We start from the raw sequence: 27,408 nt of genomic DNA on the forward strand, positions 1-27,408 counted from the left end.
AAGTATTTCAACTGGAAAAGAACATAGACAGCTCAGCAAGTCTGCTAAGAAACCATGAGCAGAACATCCAAGAATTATGGGACAATATCAAAAGACCAAATTTAAGAGTCATTGGGATACATACAGGAAGGCACAGAGCTCCATACCAAAGGAATAAACAGTCTATTCAGTGAAATAATACGAGAAAACTTCCCAGACTTGGAGAATGAGACAGAATCCCAAATCCTAGAAGCCTACAGGACGCCGAATGTGCAAAATCATAAGAGATCCACACCTAGACACATTATAATGAAGATGTCCAACATACAGAATAAGGAGAGAATTTTAAAAGCTGCAAGAGAAAGAAAGCAGATTACATTTAGGGGTAAACCAATCCGGATAACAGCTGATCTCTCAACACAGACTCTGAAAGCTAGAAGATCCTGGAATAACATATTTCAAACACTGAAAGAAAATGGGTTCCAACCAAGAATCGTGTATCCGGCGAAATTAAGCTTCAGGATAGAAGATGAAATTAAAACCTTCCACGATAAACAAAAGTTAAAAGAATTCGCAGCTAGAAAACCATCTCTTCAAAAAATCCTTGGCAAAACATTACAGGAAGAGGAAATGGAAAATAACATTGAAAACCAACTATGGGAGGTAGGACAGTAAAGGGGGGAAAGTAGTCAAAGAGGATAACAAATCAGGTTTAGTAACATTAGTAAACAAATATGGCTAGAAGAACAAACCATATCTCAATAATAACCCTAAATGTTAATGGCTTAAACTCACCAATTAAGAGACACAGGCTAGTAGAATGGATCACAAAACAAGACCCAACAATATGCTGCCTACAGGAGACGCATCTGATAGGAAAAGATATTCATAGACTGAAGGTGAAAGGTTGGGAAAAATCATACCACTCATATGGACTGCAGAAACAAGCAGGAGTGGCAATACTCATATCTAATAAAATAGATTTCAAGCCAAAGTTAATCAAAAGGGATAAAGAAGGACACTTCATACTGCTCAAGGGAACCATACACCAACAAGACATAACAATCATAAATATATATGCCCCAAATAATGGTGCAGCTGTGTTCATCAAGCAAACTCTTCTCAAGTTCAAGAGTCTAATAGACCACCATACAATAATCATGGGAGACTTCAACACACCTCTCTCACCACTCGACAGATCTACCAAACAAAAGTTAAATAAGGAAACTATAGAACTCAACAACACAATTAACAACCTAGACTTAATTGACATATATAGACTATACCACCCAACATCAAGTAGTTACACTTTTTTCTCAGCAGCACATGGAACCTTCTCAAAAATAGACCATATATTATGTCACAGGGCAACTCTTAGACAATATAAAGGGGTAGAGATAATACCATGCATCTTATCTGATCATAATGGAATGAAACTGAAAATCAATGATAAAAGAAGGAAGGAAAAATCAAGCATCACTTGGAGAATGAACAATAGGTTGCTGAATGATCAATGGGTTTTAGAAGACATCAAGGAGGAAATTAAAAACTTCCTAGAGTTAAATGAAAACACAGACACAACATATCGGAATCTATGGGACACATTGAAAGCAGTTCTAAGAGGAAAATTCATTGCTTGGAGTTCATTCCTCAAAAAAAAGAAAAAACCAACAAATAAATGATCTCATACTTCATCTCAAAATCCTAGAAAAAGAAGAGCAAAACAACAGCAAAAGAAGTAGAAGACAAGAAATAATTAAAATCAGAGCTGAAATTAATGAAATTGAAACAAAAGAAACAATTCAAAAATTGACAAAACTAAAAGTTGGTTCTTTGAAAAAAATAAATAAAATTGACAGACCCTTAGCCATGCTAACGAAGAGAAGAAGAGAGAGAACCCAAATTACTAGCATACGGGATGAAAAAGGCAATATCACAACAGACACTTCAGAAATACAGAAGATAATCAGAAATTATTTTGAATCCTTATACTCCAATAAAATAGAAGATAGTGAAGGCATAGATAAATTCCTTAAGTCTTATGATCTGCCCAGATTGAGTCAGGAGGATATAGACAACCTAAACAGACCAATAACAATAGAAGAAATAGAAGAAACCATCAAAAGATTACCAACTAAGAAAAGCCCAGGACTGGATGGGTATACAGCAGAGTTTTACAAAACCTTTAAAGAGGAACTAACACCAATACTTTTCAAGCTATTTCAGGAAATAGAAAAAGAGGGAGAACTTCCAAATTCATTCTATGAGACCAACATCACCCTGATTCCGAAACCAGACAAAGACACTTCAAAGAAAGAAAACTACAGACCAATATCTCTAATGAACCTTGACGCAAAAATCCTCAATAAAATTCTGGCGAATCGGATTCAAATACATATCAAAAAAAATATACACCATGATCAAGTAGGATTCATCCCTGGGATGCAAGGCTGGTTCAATATATGGAAATCAATAAATGTTATTCACCACATCAATAGACTTAAAAATAAGAACCATATGATCATCTCGATAGATGCAGAAAAACCATTCGACAAAGTACAGCATCCCTTTATGTTCAAAACTCTAGAAAAATTAGGGATAACTGGATCATACCTCAACATTGTAAAAGCAATCTATGATAAGCCACAGGCCAGCATCATTCTGAATGGAGAAAAATTGAAGGCATTCCCTCTAAGATCTGGTACAAGACAGGGATGCCCTCTCTCACCACTTCTGTTCAACATAGTCCTCGAAACACTGGCCAGAGCAATTAGACAGACGAAAGAAATTAAAGGCATAAAAATAGGAAAAGAAGAACTTAAATTATCACTATTTGCAGGTGATATGATTCTATACCTAACAGACCCAAAAGGGTCCACAAAGAAGCTATTAGAGTTAATAAATGAATTCAGCAAAGTGGCAGGATATAAGATCAACACGCATACATCAAAGGCATTCCTGTATATCAGCGACAAACCCTCTGAAATGGAAATGAGGACAACTACTCCATTCACAATATCCCCCCCAAAAATAAAATACTTGGGAATCAACCTAACAAAAGAGGTGAAAGATTTATACAATGAAAATTACAGAACCCTAAAGAAAGATATAGAAGAAGATCTTAGAAGATGGAAAAATATACCCTGCTCATGGATAGGCAGAACTAACATCATCAAAATGGCGATATTACCAAAAGTTCTCTATAAGTTCAATGCAATGCCAATCAAAATCCCAACAGCATTTCTTGTAGAAATAGATAAAAGAATCATGAAATTCATATGGAATAATAAAAGACCCAGAATAGCAAAAACAATACTAAGCAGGAAGTGTGAATCAGGCGGTATAGCGATACCAGACTTCAAACTATACTACAGAGCAATAGTAACAAAAACAGCATGGTACTGGTACCAAAACAGGCGGGTGGACCAATGGTACAGAATAGAGGACACAGTAACCAATCCACAAAACTACAACTATCTTATATTTGATAAAGGGGCTAAAAGCATGCAATGGAGGAAGGATAACATCTTCAACAAATGGTGCTGGGAAAACTGGAAATCCATTTGCATCAAAATGAATCTGAATCCCTATCTCTCGCCATGCACAAAAGTTAACTCAAAATGGATCAAGGAGCTTGATATTAAATCAGAGACACGGCATCTGATAGAAGAAAAAGTTGGTTATGATCTACATACTGTGGGATCAGGCTCCAAATTCCTCAATAGGACACCCATAGCGCAAGAGTTAACAACTAGAATCAACAAATGGGACTTACTCAAACTAAAAAGTTTTTTCTCAGCAAAAGAAACAATAAGAGAGATAAACAGGGAGCCTACATCCTGGGAACAAATCTTTACTCCACACACTTCAGATAGAGCCCTAATAACCAGAATATATAAAGAACTCAAAAAATTAGACAATAAGATAACAAATAACCCAATCAATAAATGGGCAAAGGACCTGAACAGACACTTCTCAGAGGAGGACATACAATCAATCAATAAGTACATGAAAAAATGCTCACCATCGCTAGCAGTCAGAGAAATGCAAATCAAAACCACCCTAAGATACCATCTCACTCCAGTAAGTCTGGCAGCCATTAGGAAGTCAAACAACAATAAGTGCTGGAGAGGATGTGGGGAAAAGGGCACTCTTGTTCATTGCTGGTGGGACTGCAAATTGGTGCAGCCAATTTGGAAAGCAGTATGGAGATTTCTTGGAAAGCTGGGAATGGAACCACCATTTGACCCAGCTATTCCCCTTCTCGGCCTATTCCCTAAAGACCTAAAAAGAGCATGCTACAGGGACACTGCTACATCGATGTTCATAGCAGCACAATTCACAATAGCAAGACTGTGGAATCAACCTAGATGCCCTTCAATAGACGAATGGATAAAAAAAAATGTGGCATTTATACACAATGGAGTATTACTCTGCATTAAAAAATGAAAAAATCATAGAATTTGGAGGGAAATGGATGGCATTAGAGCAGATTATGCTAAGTGAAGCTAGTCAATCTTTAAAAAACAAATACCAAATGACTCCTTTGATATAAGGAGAGGAAACAAGGACAGGGTAGGGACGAAGAGCTTGAGAAGAAGATTCACATTAACAGGGGTGAGAGGTGGGAGGGAAAGGAAGTGAGAAGGGAAATCGCATGGAAATGGAAGGCGATCCTCAGGGTTATACAAAATGACATATAAGAGGAAAGGAGGTGTAAGACAAGATAATACAAATGGAAGAAATGATTTACAGTAGAAGGGGTAGAGAGAGAAAAGGGGAGGGGAGGGGAGGGGAGGGGGGATAGTAGAGAATAGGACAGACAGCAGAATACATCAGACACTAGAAAGGCAATATGTCAATCAATGGAAGGGTAACTGATGTGATTCAGCAATCTGTATACGGAGTAAAAAATAAAATAAAATAAAAACAAGAAAACATGAAAAAAAAAAAAAAAGAAACGCTGACGTGCAGAACAACCAAGAAACCGGAGAAAAGAAGCCCACGGGGGAACCCACACAAAGCCACGCTGAGGCTCCAGAGTTACAGGCTGGCTCCCCGGCTACCGGGAGGGCTACCGGGAGGGCTACCGGGAGGGCTACCGGGAGGTGGCGGAATCCTTGGGAGGTGGGGCCTAGTGGAAGGAGGCTGTGTCCCTGGGCGGGGAGGGGACAGTGTGACCCTGGCCCCTTCTTTTCTCTTTTTGCTTCCTGAGTGCCATGAGGCCAACGGGCTTCTTCTGCCGCGTGCTCCTCACCACAGTCGAGGCTGCCTCACCAGGGGCTTGACAGCAACCCAGCACTGACAGCCCTGCAGCCCACCCCCCCATCTTCCACCATCCCAGTGACAATCACAACACGGATACGGACTAACTCGAGGGTGGCGGGCAATGCTACTGTGTGAGAAACAGGGAGGGGTGCCAAGGGTGATGCTTAAGAGTGGTGTGGAGGGGGTGATCCCATCTAGACGTCACTACGTGTGTACAGAATTGTTAGAGAATGGAATTACAGTGAAGGGGGATAAACTGAAGAAATCTCAGGCACTCAGCTGAGGAAGGAGTTCGGGAAGTTAGGGAAGGAGAAACTCTAAGTGGCAACAGGAATCAAGCCCCGGAGCTCACCTGCATGAGCTTCCCGTCTCAGGGAAAGCAGCATGGGACAGGCTTTCCTGGGGTCATTAGTAATCATTCAACAGGCGTGACTGGAGGGTCTTGGGGTGATCCTCTGAGAGCTCTGTTTTTCTAAATTATACTTTTAAAAGAACCCCACTTATTAAGCACCTAGAATTCCAGCAACTGCATCAGGAAATTGCCACCTAATACCGTATCACAAACAAATTCTGCAAGGTAGAAAACAGCATCTCAATCTCGCAGGTGAGGCAATGAAGATTCAGAGAGGCGAAGAAAGTTGTCCAAGGCACACCAGCACTAAAAGCAGAACTATAATCCAAATTCAGACCCACACCCTTAAATGGATGTATTTTAATGGGAAAGATAGGGCCAGGTAGCGATCTGAATCAAGACTCTCCAGGCCCCAGCGCTGCTGGAAGGACAGGAGGAGCACATTCCTTGCTAATAGGGTGTAAGCCACAGATGTTCATTTTGAACATCAAAAAAGTGAGCAGGCCACTATCTTGCAGTTCCTTTAATCCATCTGCCTCCAGAAATAGGCACGCTCTCACCTACATATGAACTCAGTGTTTCTCAGAGGCCAATGCAGGAAAACCCTGCTGCAAAGCTACAGACTGCAATTCCATGGTGACTCAGAGGGGCCTCTGCTAAGGCCACGCTTACCAGTCAGTCTGTAAAAACAAGGCAAAACAGCTGCGTCCTTATGAATTAACTGAAAGTGGTGTGTGTTTTACTGACACGACGGAGTAAGAGACCAGCAGTTGCGCCTCATTAGCGCACCTTCCCTTTGCTCTTCTTGTGCTGAGAACTCAACGTGGACCCATGGCCGATGTTCCACTTTCTTGAAGGACTCCAAATTTTATAGAGTAACTGCTGTGTTTAAAGTGAAGTGTTCTAGAATTCCTCCACTCCTTTGCTTCCTGATGCACAATGTGCTGCTCCTGTGGAGCGTGCTCCTCCAAGGTCACAGTCCCCTCAGAGCCTCCGCTGTGTGACTGGGACGATGGTCGTGGAGGGCCTTGTACTTGGAAGTCCTAAACGTCTCCTCTGCATGTCCTGTCCATGCTCTGCCCTTCTTAGGTGCCGCCTGCAGAGAGAGCCCCCTTCCCCAGCATGACCTCCAGCTTCAGATCAGCCACGGGTTTGGAACCAGACACCGAGTGCAAGGGTAGAACCAGGGTTCCTTCTGCCGAGGATCTAGTCACCCCAGGACCATCTCAAAAGCAAGCCGCCATGAGGGACCTCCCCCAATCCCCAGCTAGCTCCAGTCTCTCAGGAGCCCCTGCAGAATGTGCACATTCTCGCCCTCTCTGCTTTCTGTGTGACCGAGACCCCTGTGATGGTCCACATCTGAGATGGGCCTCATGGGCCCCTGGCCTGGTCTCACGCCCCATGCAATCCCCTACCCTCGAGTGAGGACCAGACCTCACCATCTGCTTCTAACAGAATATTCCAAAGCAATGGGATGTCACTTTCAAGAGAAGGTGAGGTGACCAAAAGACCACAGCTCTGTCTGGGCCACCTTCTCTTGCTGCCTCTTTTGGAGCACTGGCTCTGGAGGAAGTGGGCTTCCTTACCATGAGCAACCCGGGGCCTACAAGGCAGGGGAAGATGTCTCTGGTCAGTGAAGACGAGGCTGGTCAAAAAGACACACTGGTGATCTCCAATGAGACTAGACCCCAGCCAACACCTTTACTACCACCTGTGGGGGACCGGGAGCCCAAGGCACCCAGCTAAGCCACACCCAGATTCCCAACCCACAGAAATGGGAGATGATAAATGCACTCTTTAAGGTGGAGAGTTTAGGGCAAGGTGTTACACAGCAGTAGGTATCCGACACAATCCCATAAAAGCTATAAAGGTGCTTCACTCGTCTATACATACCTCATGGCCCTCAGTTCAGAACCCTTCACATGACGGGATCTAACAAGTGCTTACTGAATTAAAAGAATGTGCAGTTTTTACCCTGTTAGGGTTTGGATCTGAAATCTCCCTCAAAGGCTCACGTGTTACAGGCTTGGTCCCTGGCGGTGTCACCACTGGGATGTGGTACAAACTTCAGGAGGTGGGGCCTTGTTGGAGGAGGTGGGTCCCTGCCGGCATGCCTCTGAAGGATAGATTTTGTCTCTGGACCTTTTCTTGCTCTCCACCTCTGTTTCTCGATGCCAGGAGACAAACATCTTTCCTCTACCACATCCTCCTGCCGCGATGCTCTGCCTCACCACAGACCCAGAAACAGTCCAGAGCCTCTGACACAGAACCAAGTTACATCTTCCTTCTTTTTTTTATTCACGTGATTTATTTATTTAGTTAGTTAGTTGTTTTTAGTCGTGCAGGACAGCAGAATGTATTTTGACATATAACACATACATGGACTGTACATACATCAATCATGACGTCTATTCTATTCTGCTGCCCTTCCTATCCTCCCTCCTCCTCCCCTCCTCTCCCATCCTTTCTCTCTATCCAATCTAATGTGACACATTTTTTTTCTTTTTCTCCTCACAACATCATACATGATTTCTGTATAACAATGAGGTTCTCCTTCCATCTTCCGCTCAGCTCCCCCCCTCCCTCTTTTTCCCTCCCACCTCTCTTCCCTATTTAGTGGTAGTCTTCTTCTCATGCTCTTCCTCCCTATCCCATTTTGAGTCACCCCCCTTATATCAGAGAAGACATTCGGCATTTGTTTTTTAGGGATTGGCTAACTTCACTTAGCATAATCTGCTCTAATGCCATCCATTTGCCAGCAAATGCCATGTGGCATTTATATACAATGGAATATTACTCAGCACTAAAAAAATCTTCCTTCTTTTAAGCTGTTTTTCTCAGGTATTCTGTCACAGTGACAGAAAGCTGACATAGAAAATTGGTACCAAGCAGTGGGGTCACTGTTGTTAGTATACCTGACCATGTGGTTCAGAAGCCTTTGGAGTTGGTTTAGGAGATAAGCTTGGAAATGTTTGGGGAAGCAGGCTAGACAAAAGCTAAGAATGTTGTCAGCAGAGCTTATCAGGCAATGGAGACCAGAATGCTCACAGGAATATGGACAAAAAAGATCATGCTGATGAGGTTTCAGATGGAAATCAGGACTCCACTGGAAATTGCTAAGAGGCCACCCATGTTAGTTCCAGTAAGGTGCTTGTCTATATTTTGTCCATGCCCTGAGACTTTGTGTGGAGGCTGAGTTTAAATATGGTGATGAATCAGTCTGGTGGAGAAGATTTCACAGCAGCACAACATTCAGACTGTGGCATGGGTATTGTCGGCTGCTTTTAGTCAGATGATTTTGGTCAGCTTTTCTATCACAGTGACCAAATACCTGACAGGAATATCTCAGAGGAGGGAAAGTTCATTTGTTCTTGGCCCCAGGTGAGGCAGCACATCTTGGGGGAAGGGCCCAATAAAGGGAAGCTGCTCGGTTCATGGTGGGGTGGAGGGGGCCACAGGGAAAACACCTTCCAGGGCACCCCCCAGTGCCCCATGTCCTCCAGCCACGTCCACCTGCCTGCACTTACCACCTCCTGCAGTCCATTCAGCTGGGATGGACTGATCAGGTGACAGCTCTCAGCCCAATCATTTCTCCTCTGAATGTTCCTGTATCGACAGGTGCTTTTGGGGGATAGCTCATATTTGAACCATAACATACTTATGCAGTGAGAATTAGGAATGCAAAGGACAGCAGAAAAATTTGAGCTGTAGTTCAACCAGGAAGGAAGTAGTTAAAATATGGTCAAGAAAGGTGTGGTTGCTGAAGAAAGAAGCCAGGACTTCACCCTGGGACAATGGGAAAAAGCTCTCATGGCTTCTTAAGAACTGACCAGGCTCCACCCTACAACCCCAAGGTCATAAAGTGTGAATTCCTTTGAAGGACTGCTCTGAAAAGACAGCGCTGGCTGGCTCACCCTGCTCTGGGAAGCTGTTTCCCCAGGACTCACTTCCCTGTGCTCGACCACCAAGGCCCTCAGCGGCCGCTCGGCTGTGGTGCCAGTGAGCCCAGCTACTTCTCCCACTGCAGCAGAGGGTGGCGTGGTCCACGTGGCACTGGTTCTGCACACACACGGAATGCAAGGTTGTGTGGTCACAGAAGATTCTAACCAGATTTCAAAGACGGGTTGCCTCAAAATCTTGTTAACACGTCCAGTAATGCATGAATTTCACCTGATATCAGATGTACAGCCAGGAAAAGAATTTCAACTGTGACGGTGACAGTGGCCTCCTTCCAGGTTCTCTACTAATGAGCAAGTGGATCCTGCTGATGACCAGTCAGTGGCCTCTGTTTTATCTTAACCAGAACTGGAGCATTTGCTGGAAACCCCCATGTACCAGGAGCCTCTTTGCACACGTCATCTCTAAGCTCACAAGGAAGGTCCTGTGGGACTTCCATGAATGAGGAGGTTCAGAGAGGCAGAACAACTTCCCAAGGTAACACAGTGGCAAGCTGGTGGAGTACAGATTCAAACCCAGGCCTATCAGACTCCAGAACCTCCTTTGGCAACTCTACCCAGTTGGCCAGCTCACCCAGAGGCCATCCACTGTGGGTGAGAGCACGGAAATTATGGGATCAACAGCTCCTGCCCCTTCCCAGTTCTGACGAGGAATGGAATTCCTGATCAACCACACCCATGGCTCGGCGGGTGAGGACCCGTGCACCTCAGATCAGTCAGGCACAGGTGGTCTTCGATTTCAGGGACGAGTGAGTGGAAAACATGAAGCTGCACCGAAGAGGGAAGGAACTGGCATGTGTCTGCTCTATCGATTACTAGAAGGAAAACGCTGTGTCTTTTAAAGTATGCTTTTAGAAAGTAGTAAAAAATCCAAGAATTGGTCTCATGCGGATGCTTCATGATGAGCTTAAAATAACAGGGTTTTGAGGGTATGGACAATGCAAAGCCCCAATGGGTAAAGCCCGCCCTCTGGACTCCTGTGATCCCACACAGAGGGTCTACAGGGGAGAGGACCCGGGGATGCTTCTGCTAAAGGTGGAGGAGGAGAGACCCCCAAACTCCAGGCCTCGTAGAAGGGAAGCCAGCCTTTACCAAGGGTTGCCCACAGCCCACAGCGTCAGCTGGCTCCTCTCTCACAGTCTGTCAATCACCCCAGACTCTCAGGCCCACAGTTCCACAAAAGAACCACAGTCTCTGTGAATCATAAGGATAAGACATGTGACCACAGGGTAGGGGACATAGCACCACACCCCATTCCACTTCCAGGGCTCCCTGAGGGTACTGAATCCACCAAGCAATGCCAGCTTGGTGAGTGGCCACCCCTCAGCCATGTCCCCCAGAGCCCACCACCCCACCCTGTTCCCACAGGGCACTGCGAGGATGGGAAAGGAGGTCTGGAATGACGTCCCCAGCCTGCCCACCCCTCCAGCCACGGCCCTTACCTCCGGGGTCAGCGCGTTGTTGTCTGAGGTCTGGCTGGACAGCAGGATGTGTGTGAAGCCCTCCTCCTTCCGCACCACGATGTCTCGAAACCGACAGTTGCTCTCGTTCTGCCGGACGCTGTACCTGAGCCTCTTGTCAAAGACGTAATCCTTTTCTGTCTCCAGCTTCCTCTTCATGGGGCTGTGCAGGCTCAGCCCCCCGTTGGTCAGTGCAGAACCTTTCAAATCAGAAGCACAAAGTGAGAAACTGACGTCGACCACGATCCCCCAGGAGCGCGAGCAGAGAGCACCTGGGTTTTCCGTGGAGAGGCCAGCCGCACCTGGGACACTTATGCACGCTCTGTTCTGGGGGTAGAGACTGGGGCTAAATGCTGTCTCTCCAAATTCAGAGCAGGATCCAGCTGCGTGGTCCTGAGCCCCTCTTTAGCACGCTGGCCAGTGAGCAACAGGGAACCCACTGGCCACTGGGGAGGCAGCCCTGTCCAAGGATGGACACCTCTGACAAAGGTGAGAACAGGAACAACACAAGCTGCCGGCCTTGGTCCAACCTGAGCTCTGTCCTGAGCATTATGCCCTTCGATAGAGAGCCAGGAATGGGGTCTTGAGGCCCCAGCGCTTCCCGGGGGCTGCCCTGAGCTGGGGAGGGGGAGGGCCAGGCAGGCAGGGTCCTCGCGTCTGCCCCCTCCTTCTGAATCAACACAGCGGCTGTGCACTTCACAAACAGCCAGAATGCCCTGGATGAAAGTCTGAAAGCAAACAGCAAAGGGCAGGACATGGATGTGACAGTCCCTAGGCTATCTAGGAGCTGCAAGGAGCTCTGGGGCATCCCGGGAGAGCAATCCAGGCCCACCCCAAACCTCCACCTGAAGCCCACATGGGAAGAGGCTCAAAGAGTATTTTTAAAACACTTCCCAATCAAGGGGAAGAAGGAGAGAGAGAGGTGACTGTTGATCCCAAGGAATTAAGAGGATACCATGAGAAATACCGTGAACTTCCACCCATGCATTCCACGGGTTAGATGAGATGCACCAACTCCTCGAAAGAGACAGACTCCCAACATACACACGAGGGGAAGCACATGGTTTCAACAGGACTTTATTAAATACACTGAAGCCATCAGTCATCTTCTAAAGGAGAGTGCACTAGCCCAAGTGAGTCCTTCAAACATTTATGGAGGAAATCATACCAATCCTCCACGGTCCATTCCAGAACACAGAATCCAAGGAACACTTCCCAACTCATCCCCAGGGCTGCCACTACTCCACTACCAAAACCAGATGAAGATGTCCTGAGAAAACGACCACGGACCAATGTGTCTCATGAACACGGATGCGAAAGGGTCCCACAGAATATCAGCAAACCAATGCTAGCAAGGTGTACGCAAGCTGGATCAACAGCTGGACATCGACCTACACAGTCCACCACATCAGAGGGCTAAAGAAGAAAAATTATATCATTGCATCGACTGATGCAAAAAAAAACACATCTGACCAAATCCAATACAAGGTGCTTCCCCGCTTATAAAACTTCTCCTGCTGGCACCACACCCAGTTGTGGGAAACTATGGGCCTCCTCCTTAAGGTAGGAAGCAAGGAGAGAATGTCCTCTCTCAACATCACCTTGGAAGTCCTGGCTAGTGCACAGGACCAAAAAAGGAAGTGAAACATTATAGGATCAAGAAGGCAGAAACGAAATGACTTTCATTTGCAAATGGCAAGACTGTTTATGTAGAAAGTACCCAAGGATAAAAGGGGGGGAACCCCAATCACCACCATTCCTGGAACCAACAGGCAAATTCAGAAGGGTCCTGACACAGAAGGTCAATGTGCAAGTCGTTACTTTTCCACAGGCGAGCAAAGAACAACTGGAACTTGACATTTAAAAAACAGTGTTATTTACAACAGCACCCAGAATATGGAATATTTAGGTACAAATGTAATAAAATATGTACAAGAACTATAGGTGGAAAACTACAAAACTCTGACAAGAAAAATCAAAGAAGATCTAAATAAATCCAGGGATATTCTGTGTCCATGAATGTGAGTACCCCAAATTTTAAGATGTCAGTTCTGCCCCACTTTATCTATAGGTTCAATGCAATCCCAGTCAAAATCCCATAAGCTACTCTACACGTATTGTCAAACTAGTCCTAAATGACATTTAGGAAGGGAAAAGGTCTGGAATAACCAAGACAATACAAATAACAAAGCTGGAGGATTCCCACGACCCACTGTGGAGACTTAACACAAAGCCACAGTGTAGCACAGGAGAGAGGATGGAGTGGGGACCAACCCACCCGAACAGAGACCCTAGAAACAGGCCCAGGCCAAGGCAGGGGGGCGATCCTGATGCGGGAACGAAGACGCTTTAGTGCAGAGAGGACAGACTTTTCCAACAAATGGTACTAAAACTGATGGGGGTGTGTTGGCAAAAGAAGAAAATGACCTTAACAGGACTTGATGCCTTTCTCAACCTGGACCCCAGACATAAGTGTAATGAAAAATTGTGAACTCTGAGAAGGTAAAAGGATGAAACCCAAGCAACTTTGGGTTTGGCAGTGAGTTTTTAGATACAGCAACAAACACAAGTTCCTTGAAATAAGAAATGCATAAGTTGAGTGTTAAAATTAAAAACGCCAGTTCCTGGAAGATCATTGCTGAACTCTGTTACTGAGAGGAAATATTTTGCGAATATGGACCTGACAGATTTTTGTATCCAAAATGTCAAAGGACTCTTAAAAAGCAACAGTAAGAAAACTAACAACCCACTGACCAATGGGCAAAAGGTCTGCGGCGCCGCCAGAGGAGCCAGGCAGGTGGCAGGCAGGCCGCGCAGCAGGCACCATCCAGTCATGAGGGAATTAAGGCAAAGAAATGTCAGCCAGGGGACCTGCGCATACCTCAGGTCAGCCGGGAGACCCCCCTACATGTACCCCAGGTCAGCTGGGAGACCCCCTATGCGTACCCCAGGTCAGCCAGGAGACCCCCCTACATGTACCCCAGGTCAGCCAGGAGACCCCCCTACATGTACCCCAGGTCAGCCAGGAGACCCCATGTATACCCCAGGTCAGACGGGAGACCCCCTATGTGTACCCCAGGTCATCTTGGAGACCCCTATGTGTACCCCAGGTCAGCTGGGAGACCCCTATGTGTACCCCAGGTCAGCCAGGAGACCCCTATGTGTACCCCAGGTCATCTGGGAGACCCCTATGTGTACCCCAGGTCAGACGGGAGACCCCCTATGTGTACCCCAGGTCATCTTGGAGACCCCTATGTGTACCCCAGGTCAGACGGGAGACCCCCTATGTGTACCCCAGGTCATCCGGGAGACCCCTATGTGTACCCCAGGTCAGACAGGAGACCCCCTATGTGCACCCCAGGTCATCTTGGAGACCCCTATGTGTACCCCAGGTCAGCCAGGAGACCCCCCTACATGTACCCCAGGTCAGCCAGGAGACCCCCCTACATGTACCCCAGGTCAGCCAGGAGACCCCCCTACGTGTACCCCAGGTCAGCCGGGAGACCCCCCTATGTGTACCCCAGGTCAGCCGGGAGACCCCTACGTGTACCCCAGGTCAGCTGGGAGACCCCCTATGTGTACCCCAGGTCAGCCGGGAGACCCCCCTATGTGTACCCCAGGTCATCCGGGAGACCCCTACGTGTACCCCAGGTCAGCCAGCATCCAAAAGACTAACAGTGCCAAGTGCGAATGAGGACAGAGAGCCACAGGGAGTCACCTCACTGCGATGGGAACATGAAATGGGAGAGCCCTGTGGTAAGAGGTCGGGTCTTCTCTTGAAAGGCTGAGCGCAGCCTCAGCACAGGACACAGCAATCACCACTTGTGGATATTCATGGGCCCAGATGTTTGGGAATCTTACAGCCACGAAACAGTAACAAAACCAACCAAAAAAAATGCAGCTTTATTCACAGTCACCCCAGACTGCAAGTAACCAATATGTCCTTTAGTAGGGGAGAGAATATGCAAATACAATGGAAAAGCACTCAGTGACAAAAAGAAATCGGCCAGCAAGCCACAATATGATGAGTGAATTCTCAATGAACATCCAGGTAAAAGAAGTCAGTCTGAAACTCCAACTGAATGGTGTTCTAGGGATGATGAAACTGTAAATCTGCAAAAAGATCAGTGGTCGCTAGCGGTTCAGAACAAGGGGAGGGTTGAGTGGGTAAAGCAGAGGGGATTTTTAGAGCAGGGAAAAAATTCTGGATGACACAGAAATGGAGCCCACCAGACAGAAGGTGCTTGCCAAAACCCAAAAACTTTGTAGCCCGAGCGCAAACTTCAAGCATGCACATTTGCAATGTCACTTAGGAGGCTGCGGGATCCTGCAGAGAATGCAGAACGTGGCAGAGACCCCAGCTGTGCTGTGCATGTGTGAACACCTGGCTGGAGGTTGGGAAGCAAGGTGCTGACACTGGAGTCCACAAGACCAAGGGGAAATGAGCTCCAGATGAGCCCCGTCCTCCAACCCAAACGGCCGCTGCCAGAGGCCAGGGCTCACGATTCCCATCCTACGGTCCAGGTAGACGATGACCGGACAGTTCAGCTAATGGACAGCAGATGGGGGAACAAGGTCTTCAGCAGGGTGGAGTTCACAGAGAAGCAAAGCAGGAGGCCAGAATGACCCACAGGGCACTGGGTGAGAGTGGCAGATGTCGCAAGCAAACTAGAGTAACTCAGGAAGGGAGGTCGTGCCCACAACCACCTGTACGTGCGCGTACGGCTACCCTGCACCCCCCCACTCTCAGCGGAGGGCCCAGAACCAGTGACACCCCAACCTCGATGGCACAAGTGGGCCTCCAAGCTGGGCTCCCCGCCCAGGGCACCCTGGCGAAGTGGCTGGCTCCAGGGCCAGAGCAGGAAGCACCCAAGACACGGTGCCAGAGCAGAAGCAAGACTCAAGCAACAAAACCACCCCCGCAACAGGCCAGAAAACCATCTCACAAACCCCAGTGGAGGGACCCCCTACGGATGCAAGCCCCTCAGGCCATCAAGAAGAACAGTGTGAGACGTCGGAGCCAGGAAGCTCACGGGGACGCGACACCCGCGGGCGCCGTACCCAGCACATTGGACGGGGTTCTGGGACAGGCTCAGCTCCAGAGTGGAGGCTCTAGGAAGTGCAGGTGGCTCCTGCCGACAAGTTGCTCTTCCTGCTCCTTGGCCACGGTGCCAGGCTAAGATGGTAAGATGCAAACAGAGGCCGGTGGGGGCACAGGCACTCAGCCAGCTCTCCCATCTTTCTGTAATTGTAAAACTATTTAAAAAGTAGAGTTTATCTTAAAGGGTCTATTTTCCAAATTAAGCTCATTACAGAGCAGCACTTCCCGGGTGATTCTGGCAGGCTTGAGAACCTCCCCAGCGGTTCTGACACTTGGTGCGTCACGGTCACCCTCGCTGCTTGGGCAGCCCTAGGGCCAGGCACTAAGAGCCCAGGGATTCTTCCGTCACCATCACTGTCACCAGGAGCCACTCTGGGGCCAGGTGTGGCAGTTTTCCTCTAGCCCTGTGTGCTGAGGAAGATCTGAAAATCTCACTGATGTGTCCGCCTTCCTGCCAGGTGGGAGCCGGGGACTGCTTCCTGTAGGGGGACGCGACCTCTCCAGGCCTTGCAGACTGCGGGGAGGGTGTGAGGAAGCTCAGAGGAGCCCTTCCTATGTGTCTCTGTGGCTGGGATGGGAAAGCAGTCACCCACAAGCCACAGCTGAGTGCCAGACCCAGGCTCCAGGGGCGTGCTCCGTGTTCTGACCCTTAGGCGGGAGGATCAAATGGGCTGCCGTGTTTAACAAACCCACATGCAGTCTACAGTGAGTAAGTGGGGGCTCTGATTTGCTCTCTCACCGTCGGGGCCCGCTAAGCACAGGGTCTGGCAGTACCTGCAGCTAATGTGAGTCTTCCTCCAAACAATGTCGGGTCTTCAGGGAACAGCACTGGGACACCCACACCCTGCTCCTCACAATACCTGAGGCACCTGGAAGCCATGGGAGGTGCTGCCCAGACCCAGAGCCCCAAGTCACCCCAAGTCAGGGCCCAGATGCTTCTCCTCACTTGCTTTTAGCCAAAGGGCTGTGAAGCAACAGGGCTCAGACTGAATTAGCACTGGGGGTCTTGGCGTCGGGCACTGGGCCCCTTGCAGGACTGTCCCCAGGAGGTGAGCTGCCTCATACCACATAGACCCTGTGGGCACCAGAGCTGCAGGGCACAGCAGAGGTGCCCGCGTCCCCGCAGCTTCTGTGAAGCCACCTCATTTTGTACTTTTCCATTACTCAAAGCAACTGGGCTTTGTCAAATCAAGATGCAGCTCCTGCCACCCGGGGGGACAGTAACGAACTTCAGGAGTGAACACCGTGTTTAATTAAAAGGCTCCTGTCCAGGGAGCAGTCTCTTCAGGGTGAACTTTGGACCCTGGGTGACAGGGCAGGGCTTCCTGACCCCACTGGGCACAGTCTCTGCAGTGGCCTGGGCAGAACTGTGCCACGGCCCTGTTTGCAGTGGTTCCCGTGAGAGAGCTGCCCGAGGCCAGCTGGACCTCACCTGCCACGAAGTCAGGGCTCGGAGCGTGGAACCCTCTCTACTTCTAGGCCGGCCAGGCTGCCTCCCAGCTGACCCACAGTGTCACCACGTGAGGAAGGGAGACTCGGGCGCCCCGTTCTGAGCAGCTCTGCAGCACTCAACAGTCCTGCGGAGCGGCCACTGTGGGTCCACTTCACAGATAAAATAAGCGAACAACTCACTGGGTGCCGCACAGCTTCTGAATCGTACCCATTCATCTGAAATCTAATTACGGCCAGCTGCCCTCCAGGTGGTGGGGTCCAGCAGCGAGAGGGAAGGGCTGCTGCCCTGATAAGCCCACTCGGGTGGGCATGGGGGTGAACAGTGACTAACACCTAAAATAACAGATCAGAACACAGCAGGGTGGGCTGGGCTGGGGCTTCTGTAGAGACCTTGCTTTGCTCATGTGAGGCACTGCATCTGGTCCTCAGCACCACATAAAAACAAACAAATAAAAGAGTTAAGATATTGTGTCCTCCCACAACTAAAAAAATATTAAAAAAAAAACAGGGTATAGCTGGGCACAGAGGCACACGCCTGTAATCCCAGAGGCTCCGGAGGCTGAGGCAGGAGGATGCCAAGTTCAAAGTCAGACTCAGCAAAAGTGAGGCACTAAGTAACTCAGTGAGACCTGTCTCTGAATAAAATACAAAATGGAGCTGGGGATGTGGCTCAGTGGTTGAGTGCCCCCGAGTTCAATCTCAAAAAAAATTTAAAAAACCAAGGTGTATTTGACAAGCACACCCTACTTATCAAAGTCCACGGCCTTCCCATTGGAGCCCAGGGTGAAGTAGTCCCCAGAGACGAGGGTCCTGGGATCCCCTGACCCAGTAACCCACAAAACCATCCAAGGACAGCAGACCTGCCGTTCCTTCAGGACTCTGAGCTCGTAGGCTGATGTCACCTTGGGAGGATGCTGGGCCAACAAGGGCAAAGAGCTTTCTGGGTGCTTGGACCCCGTCACGTGGCCAAGCCACTCATGACTTAGAAACCTCCTCCAGGAGACGCAGGGAAATGTGTCCTGCCTGCAGGGGAATGTGTCCTGCAGACTGCAGCCCCACGTGCCGTCAAGAGGCCCTCCCGCCACCGGGCCTCGTGCCTCCTGAGACTGCACCACGCTGGCAGCGAGGCGCCTTGGGACAGAACCTCCTGAAGTGCCAGGTGCAGGCTCTGCAGTCAGACCCGTGGGAACCCCAGCCCTGGGCTCGCTACCTGGGAGGAATCGGGAGGCCACCAGCCCCACGTCCTCACCTGCGGTTCACCGGACCCACTCTGCAGGGCTGATTTGAACTTGTTCAATCGAAGAGCTGACAGCAGGGTGACTCTGCTCATGCTGGGAACCCCCAAGCTGCTGAGAGGTGGCAAGGAGGGATGCCAAGACAAGCTAGCCACAGCCCCCCACCCTGCCTCGCAGTCCCCCGCAAAGCCCAGGCTGAAGATGGGCGTCCCAGCCCTGAGGCGTCCAGGAAGCCCACTGGAGGGGCACCACCTGCAATGCAAACCCCACATTCCCTCCCGCGGGCTGCAGGGCTGGGCAACCTGGGGGCCTCTACGTCCCACCTGAGGATCGGGAGGCGCCATTCCTGCCTGGAGGACTGTCGGCAAGTACGGGAAACAACGACGCAGGCCGCGTCCCCGGTTGGAATCCCACCACGCCAGCCCCCTCCCCCCTCCCCTCCAGGCCTCTCTTCAAAGGACGGGGGTCTCCCACCCACTGTGCTCCCACACGGAGGGCAGAGAGAACCCAGGAGGGAAGCTGGCTCCCAGAGGGGATCATCACCTCTGGGCATAAGAGGCAGAGCCTCCTCAGGCACAGCCACCAAGGCCAGGCGCAGGGAGGGGGCAGCAGGGGCTGTGGAAGGGACAGGACTGTAGCACTGCAGGACGGGAGGGGGCCCAGGCTCAGGGCTGTTGGCCAAGGGATGCGCGGGCCCCTCCCACCCCTCCAGGCCCCAACTGCCGAGCACCAGCCCAGGGATCCGAGACGGCAGGGGGGCGGGGAGCCTGCTCCCAGTCAAGGACTCGGGGAGTATTCTGAATGCTCAAAGTGCTAGACACAAGAAAGATGCATTTAAATAAACAAGAATCTCTCCAACAAAAGCAGAAATAAAGGAAATAAAGACAGTGAGCAGGAGAAAGAACTAATTAAAAATCAAAGAGGGAAAAATACTGTGGATCACAAATTAAGGACTAACGTCCCCGGACCGTAAAGCGCTTTCACACACTGGAGATGAAAAGACCAAAAAGCCCTCAAACAAAAGACACAAACAATCCACAAACATTACATCAATATGGTCCTTGAATATAAAAAAACAAAAAAACTTCAACTTCACTCAAAGGAGTAATGCAAATTAAAATCTGTAATAAAAGAAATGAAGAATTAAAACTGCACTGAAAACTCTACCTCTTGACATCATCCTCTGCTCGAGAGCATTCAGGGAGTCAGGCAGTCTCCAGGTAGTGAGTGGGGTGAGAAGCAGTACCCTCTGAAGAAAAACCGCCAAGAGCTGACAGAATGGTCTCTCACTTTCTCTACTAGTCAACCTGACTCTATAAACTCACCACAAACATGTACCTCCAAGTGAGCAAAAGTGTACATGCATGAGATTATTGTTTATAGCATTATTTGTTATTGCAAATACTGGAAACTACCTAGATATCCAAGCACAGATTGGTGGAATAAACTAAGGTGTGTCCACATAGTGGAACATACAGTATGAACCTATAAAAAGAGGAAGAGAACCATCTCTATGAACTAACAGGGAATAATTTCCAAACATATTTTCAAGTGAAGAAAAGAAACGCTAAAAATATTTTGTCTTTAGTGTAAGAAGGATGGGAAATGAACACAGATAAATCTGCTTACTTTTACAAAAATAAACACAGGAAAAATAAATCAGAAAACAATGGCATTGGTTATTGACATGTGGTTGACAGGAGACTGGAGGAGAGGTGGGGAAGATGTGGCACTTTGTTGAATAGATCTTTTTGATTTGGGGAAAGTATGTTAAAATGCATTAAGGTATAAAATAAAATCAATGAAGATGGAGGGAAATAAATTAAATATAAAGAAATAAATGTAATCATATTTCAAATGAATAATATAGCCACTCTGAGGTGGGAACAGAATTAACACAGATAACTTTTGGATGCATTATTATGACTATAAGCCATTGAATAAATCTTGAACTTTTCTTAGTGGGCTTGTTTTTCAGAGCAGTAAGGGTGGAGCAATTCTAAAATTATTTTAGGACTAGTATAGGTTGAGAAATAAGTAAATACATGAGGTGGAGAAACAGAATATTTTTAGCCTTTCCTTTCTTCACTGAAAATATATTTGGAAATTACCCCCTATTATTTCATAAAGATAGTTCTCTTCCTTTCTTATAGGTGCATAATATTCTACTATCTGGACACACTTTAATTTATTCCACAAATCTGTGGTTGCACCTTTAGGCAGTTTCCAGTATTTGCAATAACAAATAATGAAAGAAGGGACATACGAAGGTAGGATGGAGGAAGACAAGAAGAATCCGGTGGGGCGGGGATGGAGCTGCAGCATCTGTACAAACTCCTGGATGGAGATGCACCTCTCTTCAGTCTGCTGCTGGGAGGGCGTAGAAGAAATGAAACCCCGTAGGATCAGCACACCTGGATCCCACAGGTTGGTCCCCGGAAACCAGAGGACAGAGCGGGCTGCCTCAGGGCCAGACAGACAAGGCACAGGTTGGTCTAGAACCTCTTACTGTGCCTGGAAAGAAGGAGCTTCTCCAAAGAATAACCAGACAGGGAAAAGGACCAGTGAGGTGGCTCCTAAGGACACTCCTCCTGGCGGCCAAACCTCGGCGAATCTGAACATGAAAATAAGCAGCAATAATCATGGATTCTAAACGAGCGCATGAAATAAATGGCGATGACAGCGATGACTGATGATGGATGGATGGACGGATGGGGTGGGTGGGCGATAAAGAACAACACTGAAGACATCCAATATTTCACTGGAGACGAGTAACCTACATCCAATCTTGAAGAAACCACCTGAGCAACACTCAGTGAAATAACTGGTGTATTCTTCAAAAAAGGAAAGCCATTAAAGAAAATGCACAACTGAGGAGCCACTCCAGGGACAAGTCGACCAGACAGACAAGAAGGCACCATCACTACCTAAGACACCCGGGGGTACTCGGAGAAATTAGAACATGGACTACATAGATGAGATCAATATTGCAGCAATGTGAAATACCCAGAATTCACAACTGCACTGTGTTCACTGCAGAACATTATTTTCTTAAAAATATCCACACTCCATATTAAGGGGAAAAGAGGGATAATACATGAAATCTATCACCAGACAGTTCATAAAATAATAAGTTGCATATCATTCATATCATCTTTTGTATATGTGTAGGTCTCTCGATCTATAATTACCTATGTACATGTAGGTACACACAAAGAGAAAGACAACAAACATGGCAAAATGATTAAGCCAGTGAATTGGATGGCAAAGTAGCAGGGTACACATTTAACACCCATAAATCAACTGCATTCCTATACATAAGTGATGAATCAACTGAAGGAGAAATTAGGAAAATTATCCCATTCACAATAGCCTCAAAAAACTTGGTGGGAATCAATCCAACAAAAGAAGAGAAAGACCTCTACCATGAAAACTACAGAACACTTGAACACTTGAGAAAGAAAAAGACCTTAGAAAATGGAAAGATCTCCCACGCTCTTGCATAGGCAGAATTAATATTGTCAAAATGGCCATACTAACTAAAGTGCTATACAGATTCAATGCAATTCTATTAAAGTTCCAATTTCATTCTTCATAGAAATAGAAAAAGCAGTCATTAAATTCATTTGGAAAAATAAGAGATCCAGAACAGCCAAAGTAATCCCAAGCAAGAAAAGTAAAGCAGGAGGCATCACAATACCAGATCTTAAACTATACTACAGAGCTATAGTAACAAAACTGGAATGGTATTGGCACCAAAACAGACATGAAGACCAATGGTACAGAATAGAAGACACAGAGACAGATCCACATAAATACAGTTATCTCGTACTAGACAAAGGACCATAAACACATACATTGGAGAAAAGACAGTCTCTTCAACAAATGGTGCTGGGGAAACTGGAAATCCATATGTAGCAGAATGAAAATATCTCTCACCCCGCACAAAAATCAAAGTGGGTCAAGGACTTGGGCACTAGAACAGAGACCCTATGCCTAATAGAAGAAAAGAGAGGCCCAACTCTCCATCATGTCAGCTTAGGAACTGACTTCCTCAACAAGACTCCTAAAGCACAAGAAGTAAAATCAAAAATCAAGAAAATGAGGTGGTACCAAACCAAAAAGCTTCTTCACGGCAAAGGAAACAATCAAAAATATGGAGAGTTCCTAGAGACTGGAAGAAAATCTTTGCCACCTGCACACCAGATAGATCATTAATCTCTGGATATATAAAGAACTCAAAAAACTTAACACCCATAAAACAAAGGAACTGAACAGACACTTCACAGAAGAAGAAATAGGATCCAGTCAACAAACACATGAAAAAATATTCAACATCACTAGCAATTACAAAAATGCAAATGGAAACTACATTGACTCATCTCACTCCAGTCAGAATGGCAATTATCAATAATACAAGTAACAACAACATTGGTGAGCATGTGGGGAGAAAGATACACACATACACTGCTGGTGGAACTGCAAATTGATGCAACCACTCTGGAAAGTAGTATGGAGATTCCTTAGAAAACTTGGAATGGAACCACCATTTGACCCTTTATCCCACTCCTCAGCATATACACAAAGGACTTTAAATCAGCATACTACAGGGACACAGCCACATCAATGTTTATAGCATCTCAATTCCAATATCTAAACTATGGAACCAACCCAGATGCCCTTCAACAGATGAATAGATAAAGAAAATGTGTTACATATACATAATGGAATATTACTCAGCCAAAATAAGAATGAAATTGTGGCATTTTCCAGTAAGTGGATGGAACTGAGAATACCATGTTAAGTGAAATAAGCCAGTCCCAAAAAACCAAAGGCCACATGTTCTCTCTGATATGTGGATACTGACTCACAATGGGGGGAGGGTTTCATCTGGTATGTGATACTGGGATCAAATTGGGGGTCGGTAGTGTAACTCTGGTACAACCACAAAAATGGGAAGTCATACTCCATCTAGGTATGATATGTCAAAGCACATTCCACTGTCAGATATGACTAAAAAGAACAAATAAAAAGTTTTTTAAAACCCAGTTTATTTTGAATAGGGGTACTTCATGAGGCTCAGTAAGTATGAAACCATTTCAAAATAAAGAGTTAAATATAACGTAAACAAAACTAACCTGAAAATAAGATCCAAATCAAAATTTTATTCAAGGAATAATCCTAAGACAGAAATACTCAAAAAGTTAATAGCAGAATATTTTCTAGAACCTAAAAAAAGTTCTTAGTTTGACAGAGCACTCTGAGTACCAAGCAGGGTAAAAAAGACAAATACTAATGAAATTAAAGAAGGTTCATAGGTAAAGAAGTCTGTAAAAAAAAAAAAATAGCATACACAGAAAAATGACATTATTCAAAGAGAATGACACATTCATAACAGCAACAATGGGAAGCTTTAAAAAAAAATAAGCTACTATCATCAAAATGACAAGAGAAAATAACCATTAACCAGGATTTTTATACCCAGCTAAAATAGCATTCAGAAGACCACAACAACTGGGCATTTTCAGATACTCATACAATAAGAGAGGTTATCTACCACAGACTCTGAAATAAATATTCAGAGAAACTTTAGCAAATCAAGAAGTTAATTCAGAAAAAGACCTAGGGGAAAGAAAACAAAGTAGATAAATTTTTTTCCAGTAAATGTAATTATTAGCTATAAAATAATGATCTTTGGTTTTTAACAACATTTATTATATATATAAAACAATAATAAGATATAGAAAGGATATACTAATGCAATTTCAAGCTAAGGAGAGGTACCTTCCTATATTTAGTAGGAAGATATCCCATTTGTTAGAAAAAAATACTAGGTCGATATGTGTGCCAAAATTTAAAAATACAAATATAATCTACAGCTGGCTTCTAAGTCACTAGAGGGGGAGAAAATATATATAAAATGTATCAATGCAATAAAAATCTTTTTCTTTTTTCTTTTTTTCTTTCTTGTGGTGCTGGGGATCGAGCCCAGGGCCTTGTGCATGTGAGGCAAGCACTCTACCAACTGAGCCACTTCCCCAGCCCCCAATAAAAATCTTGATAGGTCAAGGGACAGGGTGAGAGGAGCAGAGAAAAAAATTAAAATGAAATGAAAAATAGAAATAATTCAAATAAATTAACAGTCATATTGACCTGTGATCAGAGGACATTCATATTTTGAAGACAAAGATGATAAGATTGGACAAAAGGAACGACTGGGGAAGACACAAGAAGGCATCTCGACTCGGCCCACGACAAGGGAGCAACGCTGCCCAGCTCATGGAGGATGGCAGGGGCAGCCAGGACAAGGAGCAATGGCACGCTCTGTCCACGCGCAGGTTGCCACACAGAGGTAGGAACGCGGCATCTGGGAGATCAGGGGCGGCATGATGGACTCAAGCACCAGGACTCTGAAACCTCACCCTGGCCCAGGCCTCCGCCTGGCGCTGCTTCCTCCCATCAGCCCAGGCTCTGCTGAACAAAGCAGGAAGGAACCAGGCACTACAACTGTTCCCTGCATCCTGCATCGTGCCATGCTGTCCCCAAGCAGAGCTCACTCTGTTGTGTTGTCCTCACCTGCCAGACATCCCCACCAGACTGCGGGCTCTTGGGGAACAAGCCTGGGACTCACTCTCCTGTGTGTCTGCAGCACTGAGCCCAGGGCCCAGCCGACAGCACATGTCCCCCAAAATGTTCAGTGAAGTCATGAAGGGGCCAACCCACAAGGAGGGGGCCACTCAGCAGCCACATGCATCACCAGGCTCATAAGCACCGACCCGACACGGGGGTGCGTTCCATGTCCGCCTCATTCTCAGACCATGAGGTGTCTGCCGCAGGTCCAGCGCTCAGGGAAAGGTGTGGAAACACGTGCCCTTCTGCAGTCAGCCTGCTCTCACACCCAGGGGACCAGCCTGTGCGGGTGCCACACCTGGCACTCAGCCTCCCAGTGAGATCTCACCCGTGGGCCATGCCGATGAGAGTGCGAGGACGTAGTAGCACCTGGGTGGCTCCAGCCATGAGGACACAGAGAACTTCAGGGACATTGGGGGGGGGGGTTCTCCTTCGGAGGGAACACCTGCCCCCCCCCAACCTGTCGGAGAGCTCGTCCTTCCCCATGCAGCTCCAGTGACCTCTGGACATCTTCCTAGGGCGTCATGTCCCCCTGCCCTCCGGCTGTGTCCAAGCTGCACCCACAGCCACACTGCACTGTCCTCCATCCTCCTGCCACCTATTCCCTGAGCGTCTGTGATGTGCTCAGTCCCTGGGGTGCAGAAACAGATGTGGCCTGAACCCTGCAATCATGGAAATGTTCAGCAGCTGGACAGCCGAATCCAGTGGCCACAGACAGCTATTCAAAGTTTTAGGTTCTTTAACTTTCATTAACTGAAACTTAACTTTAGCCACCCGTGGCTGGGGGCCACCCTATTGGACTGGGCAGCAAATCACACCCCAGGATAATTCCCAAGCACACCTCACATATCTCGATTCAGCTTCTCCTGAATGTCTGGCTCTCTCCTCGTCCCCAGATGGATTCTTAAAGGCCAAGACTGTCGTCGCTGCTCCTGCCCATGGAGCAGCACAGGGGAGGGCTCAGGCCCTTGTTTGGTGAGTGAACGAACAAAGGCTAGACCTAGAACAGAGGACCTACAGAAGTCCCTGACCCCGACCAAAAGATAGAGGGGACGAGAGGCCAGAAAGAAACATGAAGAAAGAGCTGGGAAGGGGCCCCTCCAAGACCCATAAAAAGATGCGAGTGCCAGGTGCGTTCCTGCCACCCTTTCCCCCGTCCGTCCTGTCTTGGGAAGCAGATAATCTGATAGAAGAAAAAGTTGGTTATGATCTACACGCTGTGGGAGCAGGCTCCAAATTCCTCAATAGGACACCCATAGCGCAAGAGTTAACAACTAGAATCAACAAATGGGACTTACTCAAACTAAAAAGTTTTTTCTCAGCAAAAGAAACAATAAGAGAGATAAACAGGGAGCCTACATCCTGGGAACAAATCTTTACTCCACACACTTCAGATAGAGCCCTAATAACCAGAATATACAAAGAACTCAAAAAATTAGACAATAAGATAACAAATAAACCAATCAATAAATGGGCCAAGGACCTGAACAGACACTTCTCAGAAGAGGACATACAATCAATCAATAAGTACATGGAAAAATGCTCACCATCGCTAGCAGTCAGAGAAATGCAAATCAAAACTACCCTAAGATACCATCTCACTCCAGTAAGATTGGCAGCCATTAGGAAGTCAAACAACAATAAGTGCTGGAGAGGATGTGGGGAAAAGGGCACTCTTGTTCATTGCTGGTGGGACTGCAAATTGGTGCAGCCAATTTGGAAAGCAGTATGGAGATTTCTTGGAAAGCTGGGAATGGAACCACCATTTGACCCAGCTATTCCCCTTCTCGGTCTATTCCCTAAAGACCTAATAAGAGCATGCTACAGGGACACTGCTACATCGATGTTCATAGCAGCACAATTCACGATAGCAAGATTGTGGAATCAGCCTAGATGCCCTTCAATAGATGAATGGATTAAAAAAAATGTGGCATTTATACACAATGGAGTATTACTCTGCATTTAAAAATGACAA

General features: G+C 46.9%; 1 protein-coding gene across 1 annotated transcript in view; it reads right to left on the bottom strand.

Annotated features, from left to right (window-relative positions):
- Cdyl2 (chromodomain Y like 2) overlaps positions 1-27,408 on the bottom strand; it is a 168,115-nt gene that overhangs the window by 19,137 nt on the left and 121,570 nt on the right. Inside the window, exon 3 of the mRNA XM_026393010.2 lies at positions 10,998-11,215. Coding sequence (XP_026248795.2) covers positions 10,998-11,215 — 218 coding nt within the window. The remainder of the gene's footprint in view (positions 1-10,997; positions 11,216-27,408) is intronic.

Source organism: Urocitellus parryii, chromosome 15, assembly GCF_045843805.1.
Source record: "Urocitellus parryii isolate mUroPar1 chromosome 15, mUroPar1.hap1, whole genome shotgun sequence".
NCBI lineage: Eukaryota > Metazoa > Chordata > Mammalia > Rodentia > Sciuridae > Urocitellus > Urocitellus parryii.